The sequence below is a fragment of the Notolabrus celidotus genome, unplaced genomic scaffold (genome assembly GCF_009762535.1).
Source record: "Notolabrus celidotus isolate fNotCel1 unplaced genomic scaffold, fNotCel1.pri scaffold_151_arrow_ctg1, whole genome shotgun sequence".
Taxonomy (NCBI): Eukaryota; Metazoa; Chordata; class Actinopteri; order Labriformes; family Labridae; genus Notolabrus; species Notolabrus celidotus.
Window position 1 is genome coordinate 20,978 of NW_023260025.1, and position 21,852 is coordinate 42,829.

At 43.6% G+C, this 21,852-nt stretch overlaps 1 protein-coding gene and 1 long non-coding RNA gene across 2 annotated transcripts; one reads left to right on the plus strand and one right to left on the minus strand.

Moving 5' to 3' along the window:
* Window positions 1-2,228: 2,228 nt before the first annotated feature.
* LOC117808796 lies at window positions 2,229-3,281 on the plus strand. Its single transcript, XR_004630396.1, has 2 exons — window positions 2,229-2,287; window positions 2,476-3,281. It is a non-coding gene; the product is annotated as an uncharacterized LOC117808796 (long non-coding RNA).
* A 3,200-nt stretch (window positions 3,282-6,481) lies between these two features.
* Window positions 6,482-8,239, minus strand: LOC117808797 (D-aminoacyl-tRNA deacylase 2-like). Its single transcript, XM_034678457.1, has 3 exons — window positions 8,123-8,239; window positions 7,870-7,939; window positions 6,482-7,331 (listed from the first exon to the last, which is right to left on the minus strand). Exons 2-3 carry the CDS (start codon window positions 7,925-7,927, stop codon window positions 7,003-7,005), a joined length of 387 nt encoding a protein of 128 aa, XP_034534348.1. The 5' UTR covers window positions 7,928-7,939; window positions 8,123-8,239; the 3' UTR covers window positions 6,482-7,002.
* Window positions 8,240-21,852: the final 13,613 nt, after the last annotated feature.

Genomic DNA, 21,852 nt, shown 5'->3' on the forward strand with positions numbered 1-21,852 from the left:
ATTAAATATAGTTTCAGAGTTTTAAACGTTAAGTTAAATTTGTAAACTCGCTGCTGAAGGGATTTGTTGTTTACCATGAGATATGATGACGCCATCACGGTGCGCACGCGGTCCATGGAGCAGCAGAGCCCCATGGACTGATGGACTAATAACTCCTCAAGTTGTCTAATAAACGCTTCCTATGATGTCTACTTTAAACAGCAGTGTGTTGGTAAACAGTGTGTATTTGACTCCCTCTCTGCCCTCTTAAAGTGGTCTGAGGTCTCTGATGGAGGAGCTGGAGCGGCTTCCTCCTGAAGTTTGGGTCTACGTCTTCAGCTACCTGACGACGGAGGAGAAGCACACGGTCCGGACCTGCTGCAGGTACATGAAGAAGCTCGTAGACCACCCTTTCCTGTGGAGGAGCAACACGGTTGTTCTGTCTGACCTCCGCCGCTACACCTACGGCTTCTGGGACACCCTGAACCACCGCAAGCTCACCCGGGGGCGGTGCGACATCTGCGGCGGAAAGAGTGGCGGCGGCTCGTCAAGTTCCTGCCGTCGCTCACTGCTATCGTGTTCATGGACGGAGAGACTGTACAGGCAGAAGTACCTGGATAAACTGTCGCACTTCCACACTTGAAGGACTTTGGGGTGTGGAACGCCAGCTGGGACGAGGCGGTGCTGGGTCGGAGTCTGAGCGAGCACCTGCGGGAGCGGCTGACTCACCTGAGCGTGTGTAACGTGCGGCTGCCCTGCACGGTGCACCTGATAAGCACCGTGGCACACCTGGTGAACTTAAGGTACCTGCTGTTTCACCAGCAGGGAGAGAGCTACTGGCCGGACAGGGTGAGACCCGTTCCCTGCAGCGTCTTCCACCACATGCTGCTCAACTTGAAGAAGCTGAAGCACCTGTCCTGGGGGATGAGGGGGGAGCCGCCAAAACCTCTGGATGATGATTACTTCAGCCCACAGACCCAGAGCAGCCAGGTCAGCCAGGCACCTGTCCTGTCCATCTGTCTATATGTCCGTCCACTCAGACTGAGGGACACTGCTGTGGTTCTCTTTGTTGTTTCACAGATCAGTCCAGTTCTTCTGACACCTTTGACCTTTTAATCTCAAAACACATGTGCCAACTTGTTGGTATTAAGTTCAATGGATGAAAAACTATTGAAGCGTGAATGTTGGCTTTAAGTTACACCTCTAGTGACTTTCTGTGGTTGTTCATATTGTGAACAGTACCTGCATCTGTAATGAGATGTTTTTCCTGAACACACAGTCAGAAGTCAGAGCTTGCTGATATTTCACACCCACAGATCCTTATAATGTCCATTCTTCTTGTCTGATTCCTCCTGTTAGAAGTGATAACAAATGGCTTTAAAATAATCTATACAAACATTAGTCATTTTGCACATCACTAAGCTGATAAATCCCCAAAAATGTAAAAATTTTAAAAGTCCTCACATCTCCTCCTCCTCCTTGGTCCCACAGGAGCTCCTCGGTACAGCGGTCCGGCACTCACCAGTCTGGAGCTGTTGGATTACCCAGATCCATCCTGCCAGAGAACGCCCTGAGAAGTCTGACCTCCCTCAGGTCATTGATGGTGCGCTACAGCTACATGAGAGAGGGCATCAAGTGTCGCCTTAAGTCCTGGTTGAGTCCTCTTCAACAGCTGGAGACCCTCACCATCATTGGTCAGTAGTCAACGACCTTCTTCTTCTTCTCTTTCTTCTTCTTCTCTTCTTCTTTCTTCTTCTTCTTCTTTCTTCTCTTCTTCTTCTTCTTCTCTAAACAATCACTGTGAGTATTACTGATGATGAGGTTCCATCTGTTTCTTAGCCAACTGTCATCTCTTGACTCACTGAGGAGTGGCCACATGAGGGAGATTGAAGCTTTTCTTAATTTGGACACATTTTACCTTCAATAACTTCAAGATCAGGTGCCAACTTTAAGACATTTGGTGCAATTTGGATGCCGATTTGATGGATACGCGATATGTGGTTGATTAATGGTGCTCTTTCTGTACTGAACCATGAGATAAAGACCTCCTCTACATTAATAAACCTTTATGTCAAACCTCCTGCTGTTTGTTCTCTCAGGTGGTAACACTCTTGCTTCCTATACGACCACCCTCCCATCCTCAGTGACCCGGCTGACGCTGCGTGTGGGCATAACTCTGAAAGACATTGACTTGATCGCGCCTGCAGTCCCGGGACTCCAGCACCTGGACATCGAGCAGAATCGATCTAGGCAGCCTCTGCAGACGGATCCCCATGTTGTTTCCTCAGCTCAAGACGCTCAGGATACGGTGAGCCACGCAGGAAACCAGTTATAAGTTGAAGAGAATGAAACACCTACTTCTACACACAATGCTTGGCACTTTCAGTCATTCTGTTGTTTGATAATGATGTCACGTCTTAAAACCATGGTGAAGTTTTTGTATTTTGATGCCAGCAGAGCTCAAGCTCACATCACAGACTTTCTCTCGTTTCTCAGGTTTCTCCGTAAAGAACCAGAGAAGGACCTCCTGAACCTCCTCCGGCTGCAGCACCTGGAGCGTCTGGAGCTGCTGGTGGATCGCTCATTCATCCACCAGGATTACTTGAACAACACATGTGGCCCAGCCCGAGCGTACAGGAACTGATTGACCAGCTCCGAAGGCTGTCGCATAACCGGATCAGCGTCGTCACGAAGATGCGTCCGAGAAACCTCCTGAGAGAGTGTGACTGTTTGAGTGAAGTCGACTGAGAGGACAGACTTTGAGAAGGTTTAAGTTTGAAGAAGTCAGTCACCACCAGAGTCAAGAACGGGAAATGAAAAGATGTCAGAGAACCTGAAGTGGAGACTGTTTGTTTTTCTTTTTGATCAGGCTTAAAGCCCTTTATTCTGTCAGGGAAGGACTGTGGATAGAGCAGGAGACAGAGTGGGGAGTGACATGCAGGAAAAGGCCCTAGGTTGTAGTCAAACCCTGTCCCTGGGGAAAGACTTGAATGAATTGTTTAATTTATGTTACTGAGAAATAAGAAGCACAGAGTGATGAGTTATATGATGGTTGTTCACTTATGAAATAAGGGCTTTGGAAATGTTAATCGTACTGAAGTAATTATGACAACTTGTAAACATTGAGGACCGTCAGTATTTACTTTAAGAGATCAATGAGGAACAAAGAGAGAATATGAGACTGTATTAGATAAAGGCCTGGTGTTATTCAGATATCAGTGGGAAAAAAAGCAGCATTAATGAATTAATGAATTAAATACAGTCTTCATCAGTGAATAAATACGGACATGATGTATCCTGTATTTACGTGCACAACTGGCTTTAAAGGCTAGACAGAATTTTTATTTCTGTTTAAACGACAAGCAAATTAGTTGCTTCAGAATATCCTTATTTTTTAAAACAGATAAAGTAATATAAGTTTTAAATTCAGTCTAAGAAAGCGAATGCTACTATCATGGAAAAGATCAATGTTTTATTTTTAGTTATTCTTAACTGAAACTGTTGCTACTGCAGTACTTGTCAGACTTAATGACAAACAAAATGCTGCTAAAACTATATATATTTTTATTTTATATTTCACAGCAGAGCTTTTTCTGAAAGATATATTTGATGGTTTAAGGAAAGCAGGATGAGATATCATTAAATAAAAACTACCTAAGCTCATGTGAGGACTTCAGTTTATGTTGATTTTGGCGCCCCCTGTGGAAACAGTGCTTCCCTATTTCTCTTGTTCTGCAGCTGTTAGTAATGTTTTGTGATAAACAATCTCATCCTGCTTTCTTTAAACAGTTAATTATCACTCAGTGTGAATCTTTAATGTGGAGATGTAAACAAAATCTGTTTCTGCAGCACGCTGTAACTCACCTCACAGTCATTAGCAGTAGCATTAAACCTGTCACTGATGGTCTGCTGGGTCAGAGAGGTTCTACGTTTCAGTCTGGACTTTGTTTTATGTTCACTCTCATGGTGATGATGCATTTAAAGTAATTGTCCAAGACATTATAGTTTCAAAAAGCAGCCTCTGGATGTGTACGCTTTGTGCACGCTGCATTCAGTGCCATTCTTGTGCAAAATTTAAAGTCACTTGAGCCGTTTACATTAGAAATCGCCCTTCAGTTTTTCTTTGACATAATTGAATACAAAGTGGATCTAAAGTGACAATGTGTTATGAGGAGTAGATTTTTTTTACACTTGACTTTTGATTTAAGAAAGCTCCTGTCCCTGTATTTCACTGATGATTAAAAGCCTGCTTTGTTTTTTGTGCAGCAAAATCCTCTCAGTTGTTTGTGATCAGTGAATGTTGATCACTGGGACAAAATGCATTAAAGAAAATTCAGTCTGGTTTATTTCTTCACTTGGCTAAAGTCAGAGATTAGGACTCCAAAAATCCACTTCAATTATATAAGAAGTCATCAAACATGATTAATAATCTACAGAAAAATAATACATTTAATTTGAAGTGTTCATTTTAGAGCTGTGACTACAAGTAGTGTTTATTACATTTAAAATAAACATTGCACTGCACTTGAGATAATTTACCTAAGTATACATTCATGGCCAAAAGTTTTGAGAATGACACAACTATTATTTTCACAAAGTCTGCTGTTTCAGTTTTTATAATGGCAATTTGCATATACTCCAGAATGTTATGAGGAGTGATCAGCTCAACTGCAATTAATTGCAAAGTCCCTCTTTGCCTTGAAAATGAACTTTATCACCAAAAACACATTTCCACTGCATTTCAGCCCTGCCACAAAAGGACCAGCTAACATCATTTCAATGACACACAGGTGTCACACACATTAACACAGGTGTGGGTGTCGATGAGGACAAGGCTGGCGATCAATCCGTCATGATTGAGTGACTGGACACTTTAAAAGGAAGATGGTGCATGACACCATTGTTCCTCATCTGTTAGCCATGGTTACCTGCAAGGAAACACGTGCAGCCATCATTGCATTGCACAAAAAGGGCCTAACAGGGAAGTTTATAGCAGCGTAAGATTGCACCTCAGTCAACCGTCTATCCAATTATCAAGAACTTCAAGGAGAGAGGTTCAATTGTTGCCAAACAGGCTCCAGGGCGCCCAAGAAAGTCCAGCAAGCGCCAGGACCGTCTCCTGAAGGTGTTACAGCTGCGGGATCGGGCCACCACCAGTGCAGAGCTTGTCAGGAATGGCAGCAGGCAGGTGTGAGTGCATCTGCACGCACAGTGAGGCGAAGACTTTTGGAGGAAGGCCTGGTGTCAAGGAGGGCAGCAAAGAAGCCACTTCTCTCCAGTAAAAACATCAGGGACAGACTGATATTCTGCAGAAGGTACAGGGACTGGACTGCTGAGGACTGGGGTAAAGTCATTTTCTCTGATGAATCCCTTTCCGATTTGTTTGGGGCATCTGGAGGAAGGCTTGTTCGGAGAAGACGAGGTGAGCGCTACCATCAGTCCTGTCTCTTGCCAACAGTGAAGCATCCTGAGACCATTCATGTGTGGGGTTGCTTTTCGGTCAAGGGAGTGGGCTCTCTCACAATCTTGCCTAAAAACACAGCCATGAATAAAGAATGGTACCAGAAGGTCCTCCGAGAGCAACTTCTCCCAACCATCAAGGGCAGTTTGGTGATGAAGAATGCCTTTTCCAGCATGATGGAGCACCTTGCCATAAAGCAAAAGTCATAACAAAATGGCTCGGGGAACAAAACATTAAGATTTTGGGCCCTTGGCCAGGAAACTCCCCAGATCTTAATCCCATTGAGAACTTGTGGTCAATCCTCAAGAGGCGGTGGACAATCAAAAACCCACAAATTCTGACAAACTCCAAGCATTCATTATGCAAGAATGGACTGCCATCAGTCAGGATTTGAATTGCAGAGGTCTTGAAAAAGAAGGGTCAACACTGCAAATATTGACTTATTGCATGAATTCTGTGTAATTCTCAATAAAAGCTTTGATACTTCTGAAATGCTTCTAATTGTATTTCATTATACCATAGAAACATCTGACAAAAACACCTAAAAACCCTGAAGCAGCAGACTTTGTGAAAATGTAATATTTGTGTCATTCTCAAAACTTTTGGCCATGACTGTATGTATCATTCTGTTGGACTGCCAGGTCATGCTGTCTAAGAAGTAACGTTTTAACTTGTTTGCATACATTTCAAGCTGCTCTTTTTGGATTCAGTCTACTCTAGACTTCTTCATTCACTGTGATTGAGATCTTAACAATCCCCTGGATCGGGACTTATATGTAAACCACAAGTCTCCGTCGAGAAACTGTGGCTCCTCTTGCCTCCCCCCTGGCTGCCAAAGTTGTGCCAATTTCAGCAAGATCTGCGAGTTGGAACGGAGAATTTCCAATCTGTACCAAATACAGGATGTCGAGAAATCACCTGGACACAATCCTCTTCAGCCCTTCTACAATCGCCTCCAGCGCAGGTTATATGAACGACACAGCTCCCTATGCGGCTCCTTATAACAAAAAGCTGTTATTATAAATGAAAGCAGAATACACATTTTTACAAGAATTCTTTTATTCATATTGAACTTTTTTTCCTCTAAACTATACAGTATGAACACTATGAACAAAAGATAACATCCTCAACTACTTGAGTATTTTTGAACAGAAATTAGAGACACGTGGAAACATGCATGCTGTTATACTGGAGCAGTTCTTTTGTAAAAGCAGGTGTAGATGAGAAACGAACCTCTGTTGTTGCGTTTCATTAAGGGCTGTCAATGTTAATGTGTTTGTGATTATTACAGACACATTTAATGAGTTCTTTTTAAAGCAATTTATCATAAGACCAAGTTTGACCCCAACTTCCTCCCATATTTTCAATCTGTACCTTGACACGGCTGTACTACTTCATGGATTTTTTCCCTGGATGTTTTTGCTCAAAGTGGGCTACATGTATGTTTTGAGTAAAAGTGTATCTGCAGATCACATCTACATGTAACAGGGAGTTGCAGGAGTCTCATTCAACAAATAAAAGACTTTGAACATTTCAAAACGCTACACAAATGTCTGCAAACCTCAGAACTCCAGCAGGACTGTCATGGGCTCCATAGAGTTCAGGACGATCTCTTGTTTCTGTCCGTAGATTCCCTGCTCCACCCTCACGCCCGCCTGTGTGCTCCTCACTGAGCCCGACATGCGCTCCCTGCAGGCACACACCAGGTTTGAGAAGAGCTGGGAGCCCCACCACAGTTCACAACCCGCCTTGTACTGCATCCGTCTCTTTGGCACGGGCTCGCCGACCAGGGAGTCCTGAGGGATGAATAAAACGCTGCCTGGAAGGTCGAGAATGGAAACCAAGTGACGGGTGTCTTTCCGGAAAAGTTTGGTGGTCATGAGACTGCTGGCTGGAGAAAAAGAAACAAGGCTGAATTTATATTTCTTTTCAATCTTTCCTTTCCACTAAGTCTGAAAATTGTTTTTAATGTCAGACACAAACAAAATAAAGCCTCTCTTTAATGATTTATCAAAACAAATGACACAAACCTTTGCTTATTTTTCTTGAACATGCATGGGTATTAATTTTTGGCAAATAATCTCACCCTGCTGTCTTTGAACAAACACTACCAACAATACTGTAGACTCAGCTCCAATGGAGGGTGACAGCTTAAACAGGTGGTACAAGAAAGAGCTGCACAGAAACGGCACAATGCTTAATGCACTGGTCGCAGGTCTTCATGATGGAGGAAAGTTTTAAGATTTTTACCCCCAAAAAACTGTTTTAAATATTAGTGCAACTTATATTCTAAGTTTTACGTAATTTGAATCTGTTTTATTACCAGGGGGAAAAAATCCTCACATGCATGTTAGTTATGTCAGAGTGAGATTATTGATGATAATACACAGTTTGAGGAATATTAACAACATTATAAACCAACACCTTACCCATCTCCTGAATGATGTCTTCAGAGGCTTCGTGAAAGAAGCTCACATACACGACCATCCCCTCCTCGATCTGAGAACAGAGTGAAGATCAGCTCTTAAAGGTTACTGTATGGATATGTTAATGCATGTGTGTGTATGTTTTGTTTTAACCCACTATTTAGAAACAACAGTCAGAATTAAAGCAGCACATCAAACATAAAAGTGCACAAATCTCCAAAATCAAAATAAAGACCAAATTAAAAACTCCACCCACCTCTGTCCACTGAGGTCTGCCCCGTCCAGGGCTGGTTTGAGCTTAACCCTCGCCTGACTGCACTGCTGGATGACCGTCCGGGCCTGGAGTTTCCTCGGCCTCTGAGGGGGAGCAGGTCTGCACACACACAAAGAAATACCAGGCAGTTAAAATAAATGCACAGCTACAACACTGTTTATATAGCACCCATAAAAAAAAGGCTGTTCAAAGTGTGTACAACACAGACGCACACAGCTTGATGTCAGACCCGTGTGTATTTTAAAACAGCTTTAAATAACACTACTATTACCTGGCAACCTCGGGGTTTTGCGATCTGTGCCGGAGAGATGGTGAAGACGGGCCAGGGTTTGGTGCTCAAGGCCTTCACAGGATCCAGACCACAGCTGGGGCTCTTCTTTACTGCAGACCTCCATCCAGCTCTGTTTTTCTTTTCCTCCCCCGCTGCACGACCCCACTGCTCAGTGTCTGTGTGGATATTTGAGACTTGGTCTGGGTCTTCAGCCCCTTGTTCTGACCTGAAGTTTGAGTTTTCTTGCTTGTGGCTTTAGGAGGATTGGGTTCCACTGTGGGCTCAGGTGGGTTTTGTGACTCTGACTCAGATAGGACCTGAACTTGGACGTAATGTGTTCTGGCGCTGCCCTGAGAGCCTCTTGGTTTGTTCTGGTCCTGCGGTTGTGTCTTACCCTCTGGAAGAAGCTGGACGCTGCTTTGATTTTCGAGCTGAATCACAGGGCTGTTGTTAGTCTGGACTTCAGACTGTGGAGGACCCGCTGTCTTAAGAGACCAGACTTTGGTCACAAAACGAGTATTAGCATTCTTATGCTGGAGGATGATGGGAGACTTGGGCTGAGGGTTAACAGGAGCTCTTAAATGAAGGAGGATGGGTATTCTGGGCTGAGGGTTTATGGGAGAACCGGCTGCTGGGACAAAGGAATCTCCTACAAGTGGGACAAGAGACAGGAAGTAAGTGGATGAAATAAAATAAGGTGGTCTACTTCATATTAGAAGTAAACAGGATCTGTCACAAAATAAAATAAACAGATAAATGACAGACAAGTAAAATTTCTAATTTAGGATTTTGGGGTGGCCAATCAGATTTGAAGGTGGGCCCGTGCCACCCCTGACCCTCCCTCTGGCCACGCCCCTGGTTTAAATGTTATTTTGACATGTAAATAAATTAAGCTGTGATGCCTACCACTCTGTTCTTTGAGATTGCTACAGGCTGCCTTTCTTCATCGGAAGAATTCCCAACTACTACATCAACCTCTGCGACCCCATCCTCTCCATCATGACTGAAATCATCATCCTCCTTGCCACTACCAAATGAAGTCAAGAGAGAAGAAGAGGTCAAAGACATTTCAGATCAATCACATTTTCAACAAATAACAGCTGCTTTCAATACTATACCTGTACTTCTATTTTAACCTCAGCTTTACTCTGATAAGAAGAAAGTGTTCCATATATTTAGTCTGAGGCTGAAGCCCACACACACCTGTCTAAATCCTCGTGTAACTGTGACGACCTCAGCTCTGCCAGATTTGATCCTCCTGCTTTATTTCGGTTGTCTGGTTTCGGCCTCTTCTTTCTGCTGCACTGAGAGCAGTTGTCGATCCATTTCACCACGTCAGATCTCATGGTTTTCCAGAAGTACCTGACAAGAAATCAGACAGTATCAGACATTAATAAAACAGCATCAATGTGAACATTTACATCTCCAGCATTCAGAATAATCATTATCTAAATACCGAGCTTAGACACCTAGAATAAACCAAGCATCATAAGCGTTATAATAACAATCATATAGTTTTTCTGAGAAGCATGTTTCAAAAAAACACAGAAAAAAAATGTACGAAATTAATGAAAACACAATTTAAATTAATTTGAATAATTAAAATATTTTTTGATTAAAGGTGACATATTCTGCCTTTTTCATCACTATATTGGTCTAAGAGGTCCCCAAAACATGTCTTTAAAGTTTATGCTCAAAAAAACACTTTGAAATCAGATTTTGGCATGCCTGAAAAACCCTCTTCTTCAGCCCTGCTCAGAACACTCTGTTGACCACGCCCCCTCAGGAAGTGGATGTGCCCTCGGCTCCAGCACGTTGATCTAATGTTTACATGTTGGCTGAATATACACGGCTGCTCACAGACCCGCTTTACTTCAACCCTCTGAATCTGATCCAGAATCTGATCCTGACGGAGAGGCGCCTGCAGCAGGACCTTTCTGAAGGATTGGTCACAGATTTAGTGTTTCTTGTTGTTTTATTTGTCAGTATGTCAACGTGTGTCTTGGTACACAGCTACTAACATGTAGCTATGTGGCTATGCTAACTAGCGCTAGCACTCCATGATAAAAATCATCCACTAGATCTTCAAATCTGCAGACGTGGGGAGTAAAACCGACCTTTGTGTTTATTAAGACAGCCTACAACTAGCATGCCTCCCTCCTAAGCTCCTTGTTAGCACACATGTGTGCAGGGAATGAAAAACAAAGGAGGGGTTGAGTTGTATTTTATACAGTCTATGGGCTGAACAAGCTCTGAGCTCTGACTCCGTTACAGACTGGATGTCGTTATGACGTATGAAAAACACTGAAGTCTGAAACGGCTCGTTTCACACACATTTACAGAAAGGTGGAGAAATCAGAACAGGGGCAGAATGGATTTTTTTCATTCTCGGGGGGTTTGTAGACATGCCAGGGAAACATATTTCAGGTAGAGAACCATTAAAAAGTTGATTTTGCATGATATGTCACCTTTAAAAAACGACAAACAACAGTTAAAAACGGATCTTTTCCAGATAAGGTGGGTGCCTGTTGCTTCATTTCTTTTGGCTAACTCTCTGACGCGCTGATTAATGATATACATAATTATTATTATTATTATTTATTTTATTTTATTTTTCTTTTAAGTTTACTGTGAGGATTTTTATTATTATCATTATTATATTATCATTATTATTATTATCATCATTATTATTATTCCTATTTATACAATTATTTATATGTATTATTAGGGCCCGAGCACCGACAAGGTCGGCGAAGGCCCTCTTGAAACCCGAGTGATTATTATTAGGGCCCGAGCACCGACAATGTCGGCGAAGGCCCTCTTGTAACCCGAGGAATTATTAGGGCCCGAGCACCGACAATTGTCGGCGAGGCCTCTTGAAACCCGAGTGATTATTATTAGGGCCCGAGCACCGACAATGTCGGCGAGGCCCTATTGAAACCCTAAGGATTATTATTATTATTTCTTTTTCTTTCTCCCGACTTTTCAAACCCCAATGTGCTTGCCTTAACGCGGTGCAAAAGTCCCCAACTGTTGCACATGCACCAGGTCTGGCGAAAATTTCGACATTTTTGTGTTCCCGAAAAAAAATTCCCCAAAATGGCTCAACGGCGCCCCCTTGAAGTTGGAAATTTGAAAAGGCTAGCCCCATAATACGGTTCAACATACATGCATGAAATTTTTTTGGGTAGGTATCATGCCAAGACCTACAAAAAATCCTCTTAACGTCGTGGTGAAATCCCAACAGGAAGTCGGCCATTTGATTTAACCCAATTCGCAAGATTACGTATTTGTTTGAACTCCTCCTACAATTTTGCTCCAATCAACTCCAAACCACGCACATTTTGAAGTAGATACATTGACGATCAAAAGTTATCAGACAGAATTTCTCTAAGTCAATCGATGTGGGCGTGGCACCTCGCTACATTTGGACGACATTTTGAAAAACTCTGAACAGTAATATCTCTCATATGCAATAATGGATCAGGCTCAGGCCGGTCATGCATGATAAGTGCCCCAGCCTGAACGCCTCTATAGGCAAATATTCACCAATATCATATAGCGCCCCCTACTGGCAGCAGAAAATCACATGTCCTACAGTTTTTATCCAATCAACTCCTGCTTCGCACCCAATGTAGTTGTCACACTGCAGATGAACATTTGTCAAAGGGTACCTCCTAAGTCAATGGATGTGGGCGTGGCCACGCCTCAAACTCTGATGTCTCGCCATGAAACAGGAAATACTTATACCTCCTTCATACAGTGTTCAATTGTTTGAAGTTACATACACATGATCAGGGTCCATCCCTCAACACACCTATGGACTCATTTATGTACTACAGCCATAGCGCCACCCACAGGAAATACATGGTACTGAAATTTACATACAATCTCCGATCTCTTCCAAATTTGACATGTTTCATCATGGACCCAGCCTGAACTCATCTATATACACGTTTGTCATATCAATAGCGCCACCTAATGGACACAATGAGTATTTACTCTTAGAACATGTTTTTAACATGCTTGTGATCCCAACTCTTTCTATAATGATCTGTGATGAACAATCCATCAGAACATAATTAAAGACACAGCAGCACCTACTGGTGAAAGGCGGTACTGCAATGTACACTATGCTGATAACTGCACAGGTAAGCTCACAGTTTCAGCCTAGGCAGCACAGCAACACCTGCAGCACATCAGGCGGTGCCTTAAATCAGGCGGTAGTGCACATCTGGGAGTCGCGCACATCAGGCGGTGCTTGAACGAGGGCCCGCACATCGCCGCTTGCGGCTTTAATTATTATTATATCTTCTCCCGACTTTTCAAACCCCAATGTGCTTGCCTTAACGCGGTGCAAAAGTCCCCAACCGCTGCACATGCACCAGGCCTGGTGAAAAATTCGACATTTTTGTGGTCCCGAAAAAAAAATCCCCAAAATGGCTCAACGGCGCCCCCTTGAATTTGAAAATTTTGGAGGGCCAGCCCCTCACGACGGTTCAACATGCATGCATCAAATTTTTTTTGGTAAGGTGTCATGCCAAGACCTACAAAAAAGCCTCTTGACGTCGTGGTGAAATCCCAACAGGAAGTCGGCCATTTTGATTTGACCCGATTTGCAAGATTACGTATTTGTGTAAACTCCTCCTACAATTTTGCTCCGATCAACTCATAACCACGCACATTTTGAAGCAGACACATTGACGATCAAAAGTTATCAGACAGAATTTCTCTAAGTCAATCGGTGTGGGCGTGGCACCTCGCTACATTTGGAGGACATTTTGAAAATCTCTAAACAGTAATATCTCTCATATGCAATGGATCAGGCCCAGGCCGCTCATGCATGATAAGTGCCCCAGCCTGAACGCCTCTATAGGCAAATAATCACCAATATCATATAGCGCCCCCTACTGGCAGCAGAAAATACCATGTCCTACAGTTTTTGTCCAATCAACTCCTGCTTCGCACACAATGTCGTTGTCACACTGCAGATGAACATTTGTCAAAGGGTACCTCCTAAGTCAATGGATGTGGGCGTGGCCACGCCTCAAACTCTGATGTCTCGCCATGAAACAGGAAGTACTTATAGCTCCTTCATACAGTGTTCAATCTGTTGAAGTTACATACACATGATCAGGGTCCATCCCTCAACACACCTATGGACTCATTTATCTACTACAGCCATAGCGCCACCCACAGGAAATACATGGTACTGACATTTACATACAATACCCGATCTCTTCCAAATTTGACATGTTTCATCATGGGCCCAGCCTGAACTCATCTATATACACATGTTTGTCATATGAATAGCGCCACCTAATGGACACAAGCAGTATTTACTCTCAGAACATGTTTTTAACATGCTTGTGATCACAACTCTTTCTATAATGATCTGTGATGAACAATCCATCAGAACATAATTAAAGACACAGCAGCACCTACTGGTGACAGGCGGTACTGCAATGTACACTATGCTGATAACTGCACGAGTATGCTGACAGTTTCATCCTAGGCAGCACAGCAAAACCTGCAGCACATCAGGCGGTGCCTTAAATCAGGCGGTAGTGCACATCTGGGACTCGCGCACATCAGGCGGTGCTTGAACGAGGGCCCGCACATCGCCGCTTGCGGCTTTAATTCTTATTATTATTATTCTTTCTTTCTTTCTTCCGTATTTTGTATGTCAAATGTGCTTGCCTCAACGCGGTGCAAAAGTCCCCAACCGTTGCACATGCACCAGGCCTGGTGAAAAATTCGACATTTTGGTGGTCCCGAAAAAAAAAACCCCAAAATGGCTCAACGGCGCCCCCTTGAAGTTGGAAATTTGAAAAGGCTAGCCCCATAATACGGTTCAACATACATGCAAGAAATTTTTTTGGGAAGGTGTCATGCCAAGAACTACAAAAAATCCTCTTAACGTCGTGGTGAAATCCCAACAGGAAGTCGGCCATTTTGATTTTTCTGTTTTTGACCCCTTTATTTTGGGTATGTATTTGTTCGAACTCCTCCTACAGTTTTGGTCCCACCAACTCCCAACCACGCACATTTTGGAGTGGACAGATTAACGATCAAACGATATCAGACAGAATTTCTCTACGTCAATTTTTGTGGGCGTGGCACTTCGCTGAACTTGGAGTACATTTTTTCAACCGCTAAAGTATGTATTTATGTAAATAGCTCCTACAATTTTGCTCCGATCAACTCCCAACCACGCACATTTTGAAGCAGACACATTGACGATCAAAAGCTATCAGACAGAATTTCTCTAAGTCAATCGGTGTGGGCGTGGCCACGCCTCAAACTCTGATGTCTCGCCATGAAACAGGAAATACTTACAGCTCCTTCATACAGTGTTCAATTTGTTTGAAGTTACATACACATGATCAGGGTCCATCCCTCAACACCCTATGGACTCATTTATCTACTACAGCCATAGCGCCACCCTCAGGAAATACACGGTACTGACATTTACATACAATCTCCGATCTCTTCCAAATTTGACATGTTTCATCATGGGCCCAGCCTGAACTCATATACATACACATGTTTGTCATATGAATAGCGCCACCTAATGGACACAAGCAGTATTTACTCTCAGAACATGTTTTTAACATGCTTGTGATCCCAACTCTTTCTATAATGATCTGTGATGAACAATCCTTCAGAACATAATTAAAGACACAGCAACACCTACTGGTGACAGGTGGTACTGCAATGTACACTATGCTGATAACTGCACAGGTAAGCTCACAGTTTCAACCTAGGCAGCACAGCAACACCTGCAGCACATCAGGCGGTGGCATACATCAGGCGGTGGTGCACATCAGGGACTCGCGCACGTCAGGCGGTGCTTGAACGAGGGCCCGCACATCGCCGCTTGCGGCTTAATTAGGGCCCGAGCACCGACAAGGTCGGCGAAGGCCCTCTTGTAACCCAGGGATTATTATTATTAGGGCCCGAGCACCGACAATTGTCGGCGAGGCCCTATTGTAACCCGAGTGATTATTATTAGGGCCCGAGCACCGACAAGGTCGGCGAAGGCCCTATTGAAACCCGAGTGATTATTATTAGGGCCCGAGCACCGACAATTGTCGGCGAGGCCCTATTGAAACCCGAGGAATTATTATTATTATTTCTTCTTTCTTTCTCCCGACTTTTGAATCCCCAATTTGCTTGCCTTAACGCGGTGCAAAAGTCCCCAACCGCTGCACATGCACCAGGCCTGGTGAAAAATTCGACATTTTTGTGGTCCCGAAAAAAAATTCCCCAAAATGGCTCAACGGCGCCCCCTTGAAGTTGAAAATTTTGGAGGGCCAGCCCCTCACGACGGTTCAACATGCATGCATCAAATTTTTTTTGGTAAGGTGTCATGCCAAGACCTACAAAAAAGCCTCTTGACGTCGTGGTGAAATCCCAACAGGAAGTCGGCCATTTTGATTTGACCCGATTTGCAAGATTACGTATTTGTGTAAACTCCTCCTACAATTTTGCTCCGATCAACTCCCAACCACGCACATTTTGAAGTAGACACATTGACGATCAAAAGTTATCAGACAGAATTTCTCTAAGTCAATCGGTGTGGGCGTGGCACCTCGCTACATTTGGAGGACATTTTGAAAATCTCTAAACAGTAATATCTCTCATATGCAATAATGGATCAGGCTCAGGCCGCTCATGCATGATAAGTGCCCCAGCCTGAACGCCTCTATAGGCAAATAATCACCAATATCATATAGCGCCCCCTACTGGCAGCAGAAAATACCATGTCCTACAGTTTTTGTCCAATCAACTCCTGCTTCGCACACAATGTCGTTGTCACACTGCAGATGAACATTTGTCAAAGGGTACCTCCTAAGTCAATGGATGTGGGCGTGGCCACGCCTCAAACTCTGATGTCTCGCCATGAAACAGGAAGTACTTATAGCTCCTTCATACAGTGTTCAATCTGTTTGATCTTACATACACATGATCAGGGTCCATCCCTCAACACACCTATGGACTCATTTATCTACTACAGCCATAGCGCCACCCACAGGAAATACATGGTACTGACATTTACATACAATACCCGATCTCTTCCAAATTTGACATGTTTCATCATGGGCCCAGCCTGAACTCATCTATATACACATGTTTGTCATATGAATAGCGCCACCTAATGGACACAAGCAGTATTTACTCTCAGAACATGTTTTTAACATGCTTGTGATCACAACTCTTTCTATAATGATCTGTGATGAACAATCCATCAGAACATAATTAAAGACACAGCAGCACCTACTGGTGACAGGCGGTACTGCAATGTACACTATGCTGATAACTGCACGAGTATGCTGACAGTTTCAGCCTAGGCACAGCAAAACCTGCAGCACATCAGGCGGTGCCTTAAACCAGGCGGTGCCTTAAATCAGGCAGTAGTGCACATCTGGGACTCGCGCACATCAGGCGGTGCTTGAACGAGGGCCCGCACATCGCCGCTTGCGGCTTTAATTATTATTATTATTCTTTATTACGCCGTTTCAAACCCCAATTTGCTTGCCATAACGCGGTGCAAAAGTCCCCAACCGCTGCACATGCACCAGGCCTGGCGAAAATTTCGACATTTTGGTGGTCCCGAAAAAAAAATCCCCAAAATGGCTCAACGGCGCCCCCTTGAATTTGAAAATTTCGGAGGGCCAGCCCCTCGCGACGGTTCAACATGCATGCATGAAATTTTTTTTGGTAAGGTGTCATGCAAAGATCTACAAAAAAGCCTCTTAACGTCGTGGTGAAATCCCAACAGGAAGTCGGCCATTTTGATTTTTCTGTTTTTGACCCCTTTATTTTGGGTATGTGTTTTTGTAAACTCCTCCTACAGTTTTGGTCCCACCAACTCCCAACCACGCACATTTTGGAGTGGACAGATTAACGATCAAACGATATCAGACAGAATTTCTCTAACTAAATTTTTGTGGGCGTGGCACCGCGCTAAACTTCGAGTACATTTTTTCAACCGCTAAAGTATGTATTTATGTAAATAGCTCCTACAATTTTGCTCCGATCAACTCCTAACCACGCACATTTTGAAGCAGACACATTGACGATCAAAAGTCATCAGACAGAATTTCTCTAAATCAATCGGTGTGGGCGTGGCCACGCCTCAAACTCTGATGTCTCGCCATGAAACAGGAAGTACTTATAGCTCCTTCATACAGTGTTCAATTTGTTTGATCTTACATACACATGATCAGGGTCCATCCCTAAACACACCTATGGACTCATTTATCTACTACAGCCATAGCGCCACCCAAAGGAAATACACGGTACTGACATTTACATTATATCTCCGATCTCTTCCAAATTTGACATGTTTCATCATGGAACCAGGCTGAACTCATATACATACACATGTTTGTCATATGAATAGCGCCACCTAATGGACACAATGGGTATTTACTCTCAGAACATGTTTTTAACATGCTTGTGATCCCAACTCTTTCTATAATGATCTGTGATGAACAATCCTTCAGAACATAATTAAAGACACAGCAGCACCTCCTGGTGACAGGTGGTACTGCAATGTACACTATGCTGATAACTGCACAGGTAAGCTCACAGTTTCAGCCTAGGCAGCACAGCAACACCTGCAGCACATCAGGCGGTGCCCTAAATCAGGCGGTGGTGCACATATGGGACTCGCGCACATCAGGCGGTGCTTGAACGAGGGCCCGCACATCGCCGCTTGCGGCTTTAATTATTATTATTATTCTTTCTCGCGCCATTGAATCCCCAATGTGCTTGCCATAACGCGGTGCAAAAGTCCCCAACCGTTGCACATGCACCAGGCCTGGCGAAAATTTCGACATTTTTGTGGTCCCGAAAAAAATTCCCCAAAATGGCTAAACAGCGCCCCCTTGAAGTTGGAAATTTGAAAAGGCTAGCCCCATAATACGGTTCAACATACATGCATGAAATTTTTTTTGGTAAGGTGTCATGCCAAGACCTACAAAAAATCCTCTTAACGTCGTGGTGAAATCCCAACAGGAAGTCGGCCATTTGATTTTTCTGTTTTTGACCCCTTTATTTTGGGTATTGTTTGTTTGAACTCCTCCTACAGTTTTGGTCCCACCAACTCCCAACCACGCACATTTTGGAGTGGACAGATTAACGATCAAACGATATCAGACAGAATTTCTCTAAGTCAATTTTTGTGGGCGTGGCACCTCACTAAACTGGGAGGACATTTTTTCAACCTCTAAGTATGTATTTGTAAATAGCTCCTACAATTTTGCTCCGATCAACTCCCAACCACGCACATTTTGAAGCAGACACATTGACGATCAAAAGTCATCAGACAGAATTTCTCTAAGTCAATCGGTGTGGGCGTGGCCACGCCTCAAACTCTGATGTCTCGCCATGAAACAGGAAATACTTATAGCTCCTTCATATAGTGTTCAATTTGTTTGAAGTTACATACACATGATCAGGGTCCATCCCTCAACACACCTATGGACTCATACATCTACTACAGCCATAGCGCCACCCTCAGGAAATACATGGTACTGACATTTACATACAATCTCCGATCTCTTCCAAATTTGACATGTTTCATCATGGGCCCAGCCTGAACTCATACATACACGTTTGTCATATGAATAGCGCCACCTAATGGACACAAGCAGTATTTACTCTCAGAACATGTTTTAACATGCTTGTGATCCCAACTCTTTCTATAATGATCTGTGATGAACAATCCTTCAGAACATAATTCAAGACACAGCAGCACCTACTGGTGACAGGTGGTACTGCAATGTACACTATGCTGATAACTGCACAGGTAAGCTCACAGTTTCAGCCTAGGCAGCACAGCAACACCGGCAGCACATCAGGCGGTGGCTTACATCAGGCGGTCGTGCACATCAGGAGTCGCGCACATCAGGCGGTGCTTGAACGAGGGCCCGCACATCGCCGCTTGCGGCTTTAATTATTATTATTATTTCTTTCTTTCTTTGTTACGCCGTTTCAATGCCCAATTTGCTTGCCTTAACGCGGTGCAAAAGTCCCCAACCGTTGCACATGCACCAGGCCTGGCGAAAATTTCGACATTTTGGTGGTCCAGAAAAAAAAATCCCCAAAATGGCTCAACGGCGCCCCCTGAAGTTGGAAATTTGAAAAGGCTAGCCCCATAATACGGTTCAACATACATGCATGAAATTTTTTTTGGTAAGGTGTCATGCCAAGATCTACAAAAAATCCTCTTAACGTCGTGGTGAAATCCCAACAGGAAGTCGGCCATTTTTATTTTTCTGTTTTTGACCCCATTATTTTGTGTATGTATTTATGTAAGCTCCTCCTACAATTTTGCTCCGATCAACTCCCAACCACGCACATTTTGGAGTAGACAGATTGACGATCAAAAGTTATCAGACAGAATTTCTCTAAGTCAATTTTTGTGGGCGTGGCACCTCGCTAAACTTGGAGTAAATTTTTTCAACCTCTAAAGTATGTATTTATGTAAATAGCTCCTACAATTTTGCTCCGATCAACTCCCAACCACGCACATTTTGAAGCAGACACATTGATGATCAAAAGCTATGAGACAGAATTTCTCTAAGTCAATCGGTGTGGGCGTGGCCACGCCTCAAACTCTGATGTCTCGCCATGAAATAGGAAGTACTGATAGCTCCTTCATACAGTGTTCAATTTGTTTGATCTTACATACACATGATCAGGGTCCATCCCTCAACACACCTATGGACTCATTTATCTACTACAGCCATAGCGCCACCCACAGGAAATACATGGTACTGACATTTACATACAATCTCCGATCTCTTCCAAATTTGACATGTTTCATCATGGGCCCAGCCTGAACTCATATACATACACATGTTTGTCATATGAATAGCGCCACCTAATGGACACAATGGGTATTTACTCTCAGAACATGTTTTAACATGCTTGTGATCACAACTCTTTCTATAATGATCTGTGATGAACAATCCTTCAGAACATAATTAAAGACACAGCAGCACCTACTGGTGACAGGTGGTACTGCAATGTACACTATGCTGATAACTGCACAGGTAAGCTCACAGTTTCAGCCTAGGCAGCACAGCAACACCTGCAGCACATCAGGCGGTGCCTTAAATCAGGCGGTAGTGCACATCTGGGACTCGCGCACATCAGGCGGTGCTTGAACGAGGGCCCGCACATCGCCGCTTGCGGCTTTAATTATTATTATTTCTTCTCCCGACTTTTCAAACCCCAATGTGCTTGCCTTAACGCGGTGCAAAAGTCCCCAAAAGTTGCACATGCATCAGGCCTGGCGAAAAATTCGATATTTTGGTGGTCCCGTGAAAAAATTCCACAAATGGCTCAATAGCGCCCCCTATGTTTCAAAGAGCCAGCCCTCAATACGGTTCAACGTACATGCATGAAATTTTTTTTGCATAGGTATCATGCCAGGACCTACAAAAAGCCTCTTAACGTCGTGGTGAAATCCCAACAGGAAGTCGGCCATTTTGATTTTACCCGATTCGCAAGATTACGTGTTTGTTTAAACTCCTCCTACAATTTTGCTCCGATCAACTCCCAACCACGCACATTTTGAAGCAGACACATTGACGATCAAAAGTTATCAAACAGAATTTCTCTAAGTCAATCAGTGTGGGCGTGGCACCTCGCTACATCTGGAAGACATTTTGAAAATCTCTGAACAGTTATATCTCTCATATGCAATAATTGATCAGGCCCAGGCTGGTCATGCATGATAAGTGCCCCAGCCTGAACGCCTCTATAGGCAAATATTCACCAATATCATATAGCGCCCCCTACTGGCAGCAGAAAATTACATGTCCTACAGATTTTATCCAATAAACTCCTGCTTCGCACACAATGTAGTTGTCACACTGGAGATGAACATTTGTCAAAGGGTACCTCCTAAGTCATTGGATGTGGGCGTGGCCACGCCTCAAACTCTGATGTCTCGCCATGAAACAGGAAATACTTATAGCTCCTTCATACAGTGTTCAATCTGTTTGAACTTACATACACATGATCAGGGTCCATCCCTCAACACACCTATGGACTCATGTATCTACTACAGCCATAGCGCCACCACAGGGAATACATGGTACTGACATTTACATACAATACCCGATCTCTTCCAAATTTGACATGTTTCATCATGGGCCCAGCCTGAACTCATCTATATACACATGTTTGTCATATGAATAGCGCCACCTAATGGACACAATGAGTATTTACTCTCAGAACATGTTTTAACATGCTTGTGATCACAACTCTTTCTATAATGATCTGTGATGAACAATCCATCAGAACATAATTAAAGACACAGCAGCACCTACTGGTGACAGGTGGTACTGCAATGTACACTATGCTGATAACTGCACAGGTAAGCTCACAGTTTCAGCCTCGGCAGCACAGCAAAACCTGC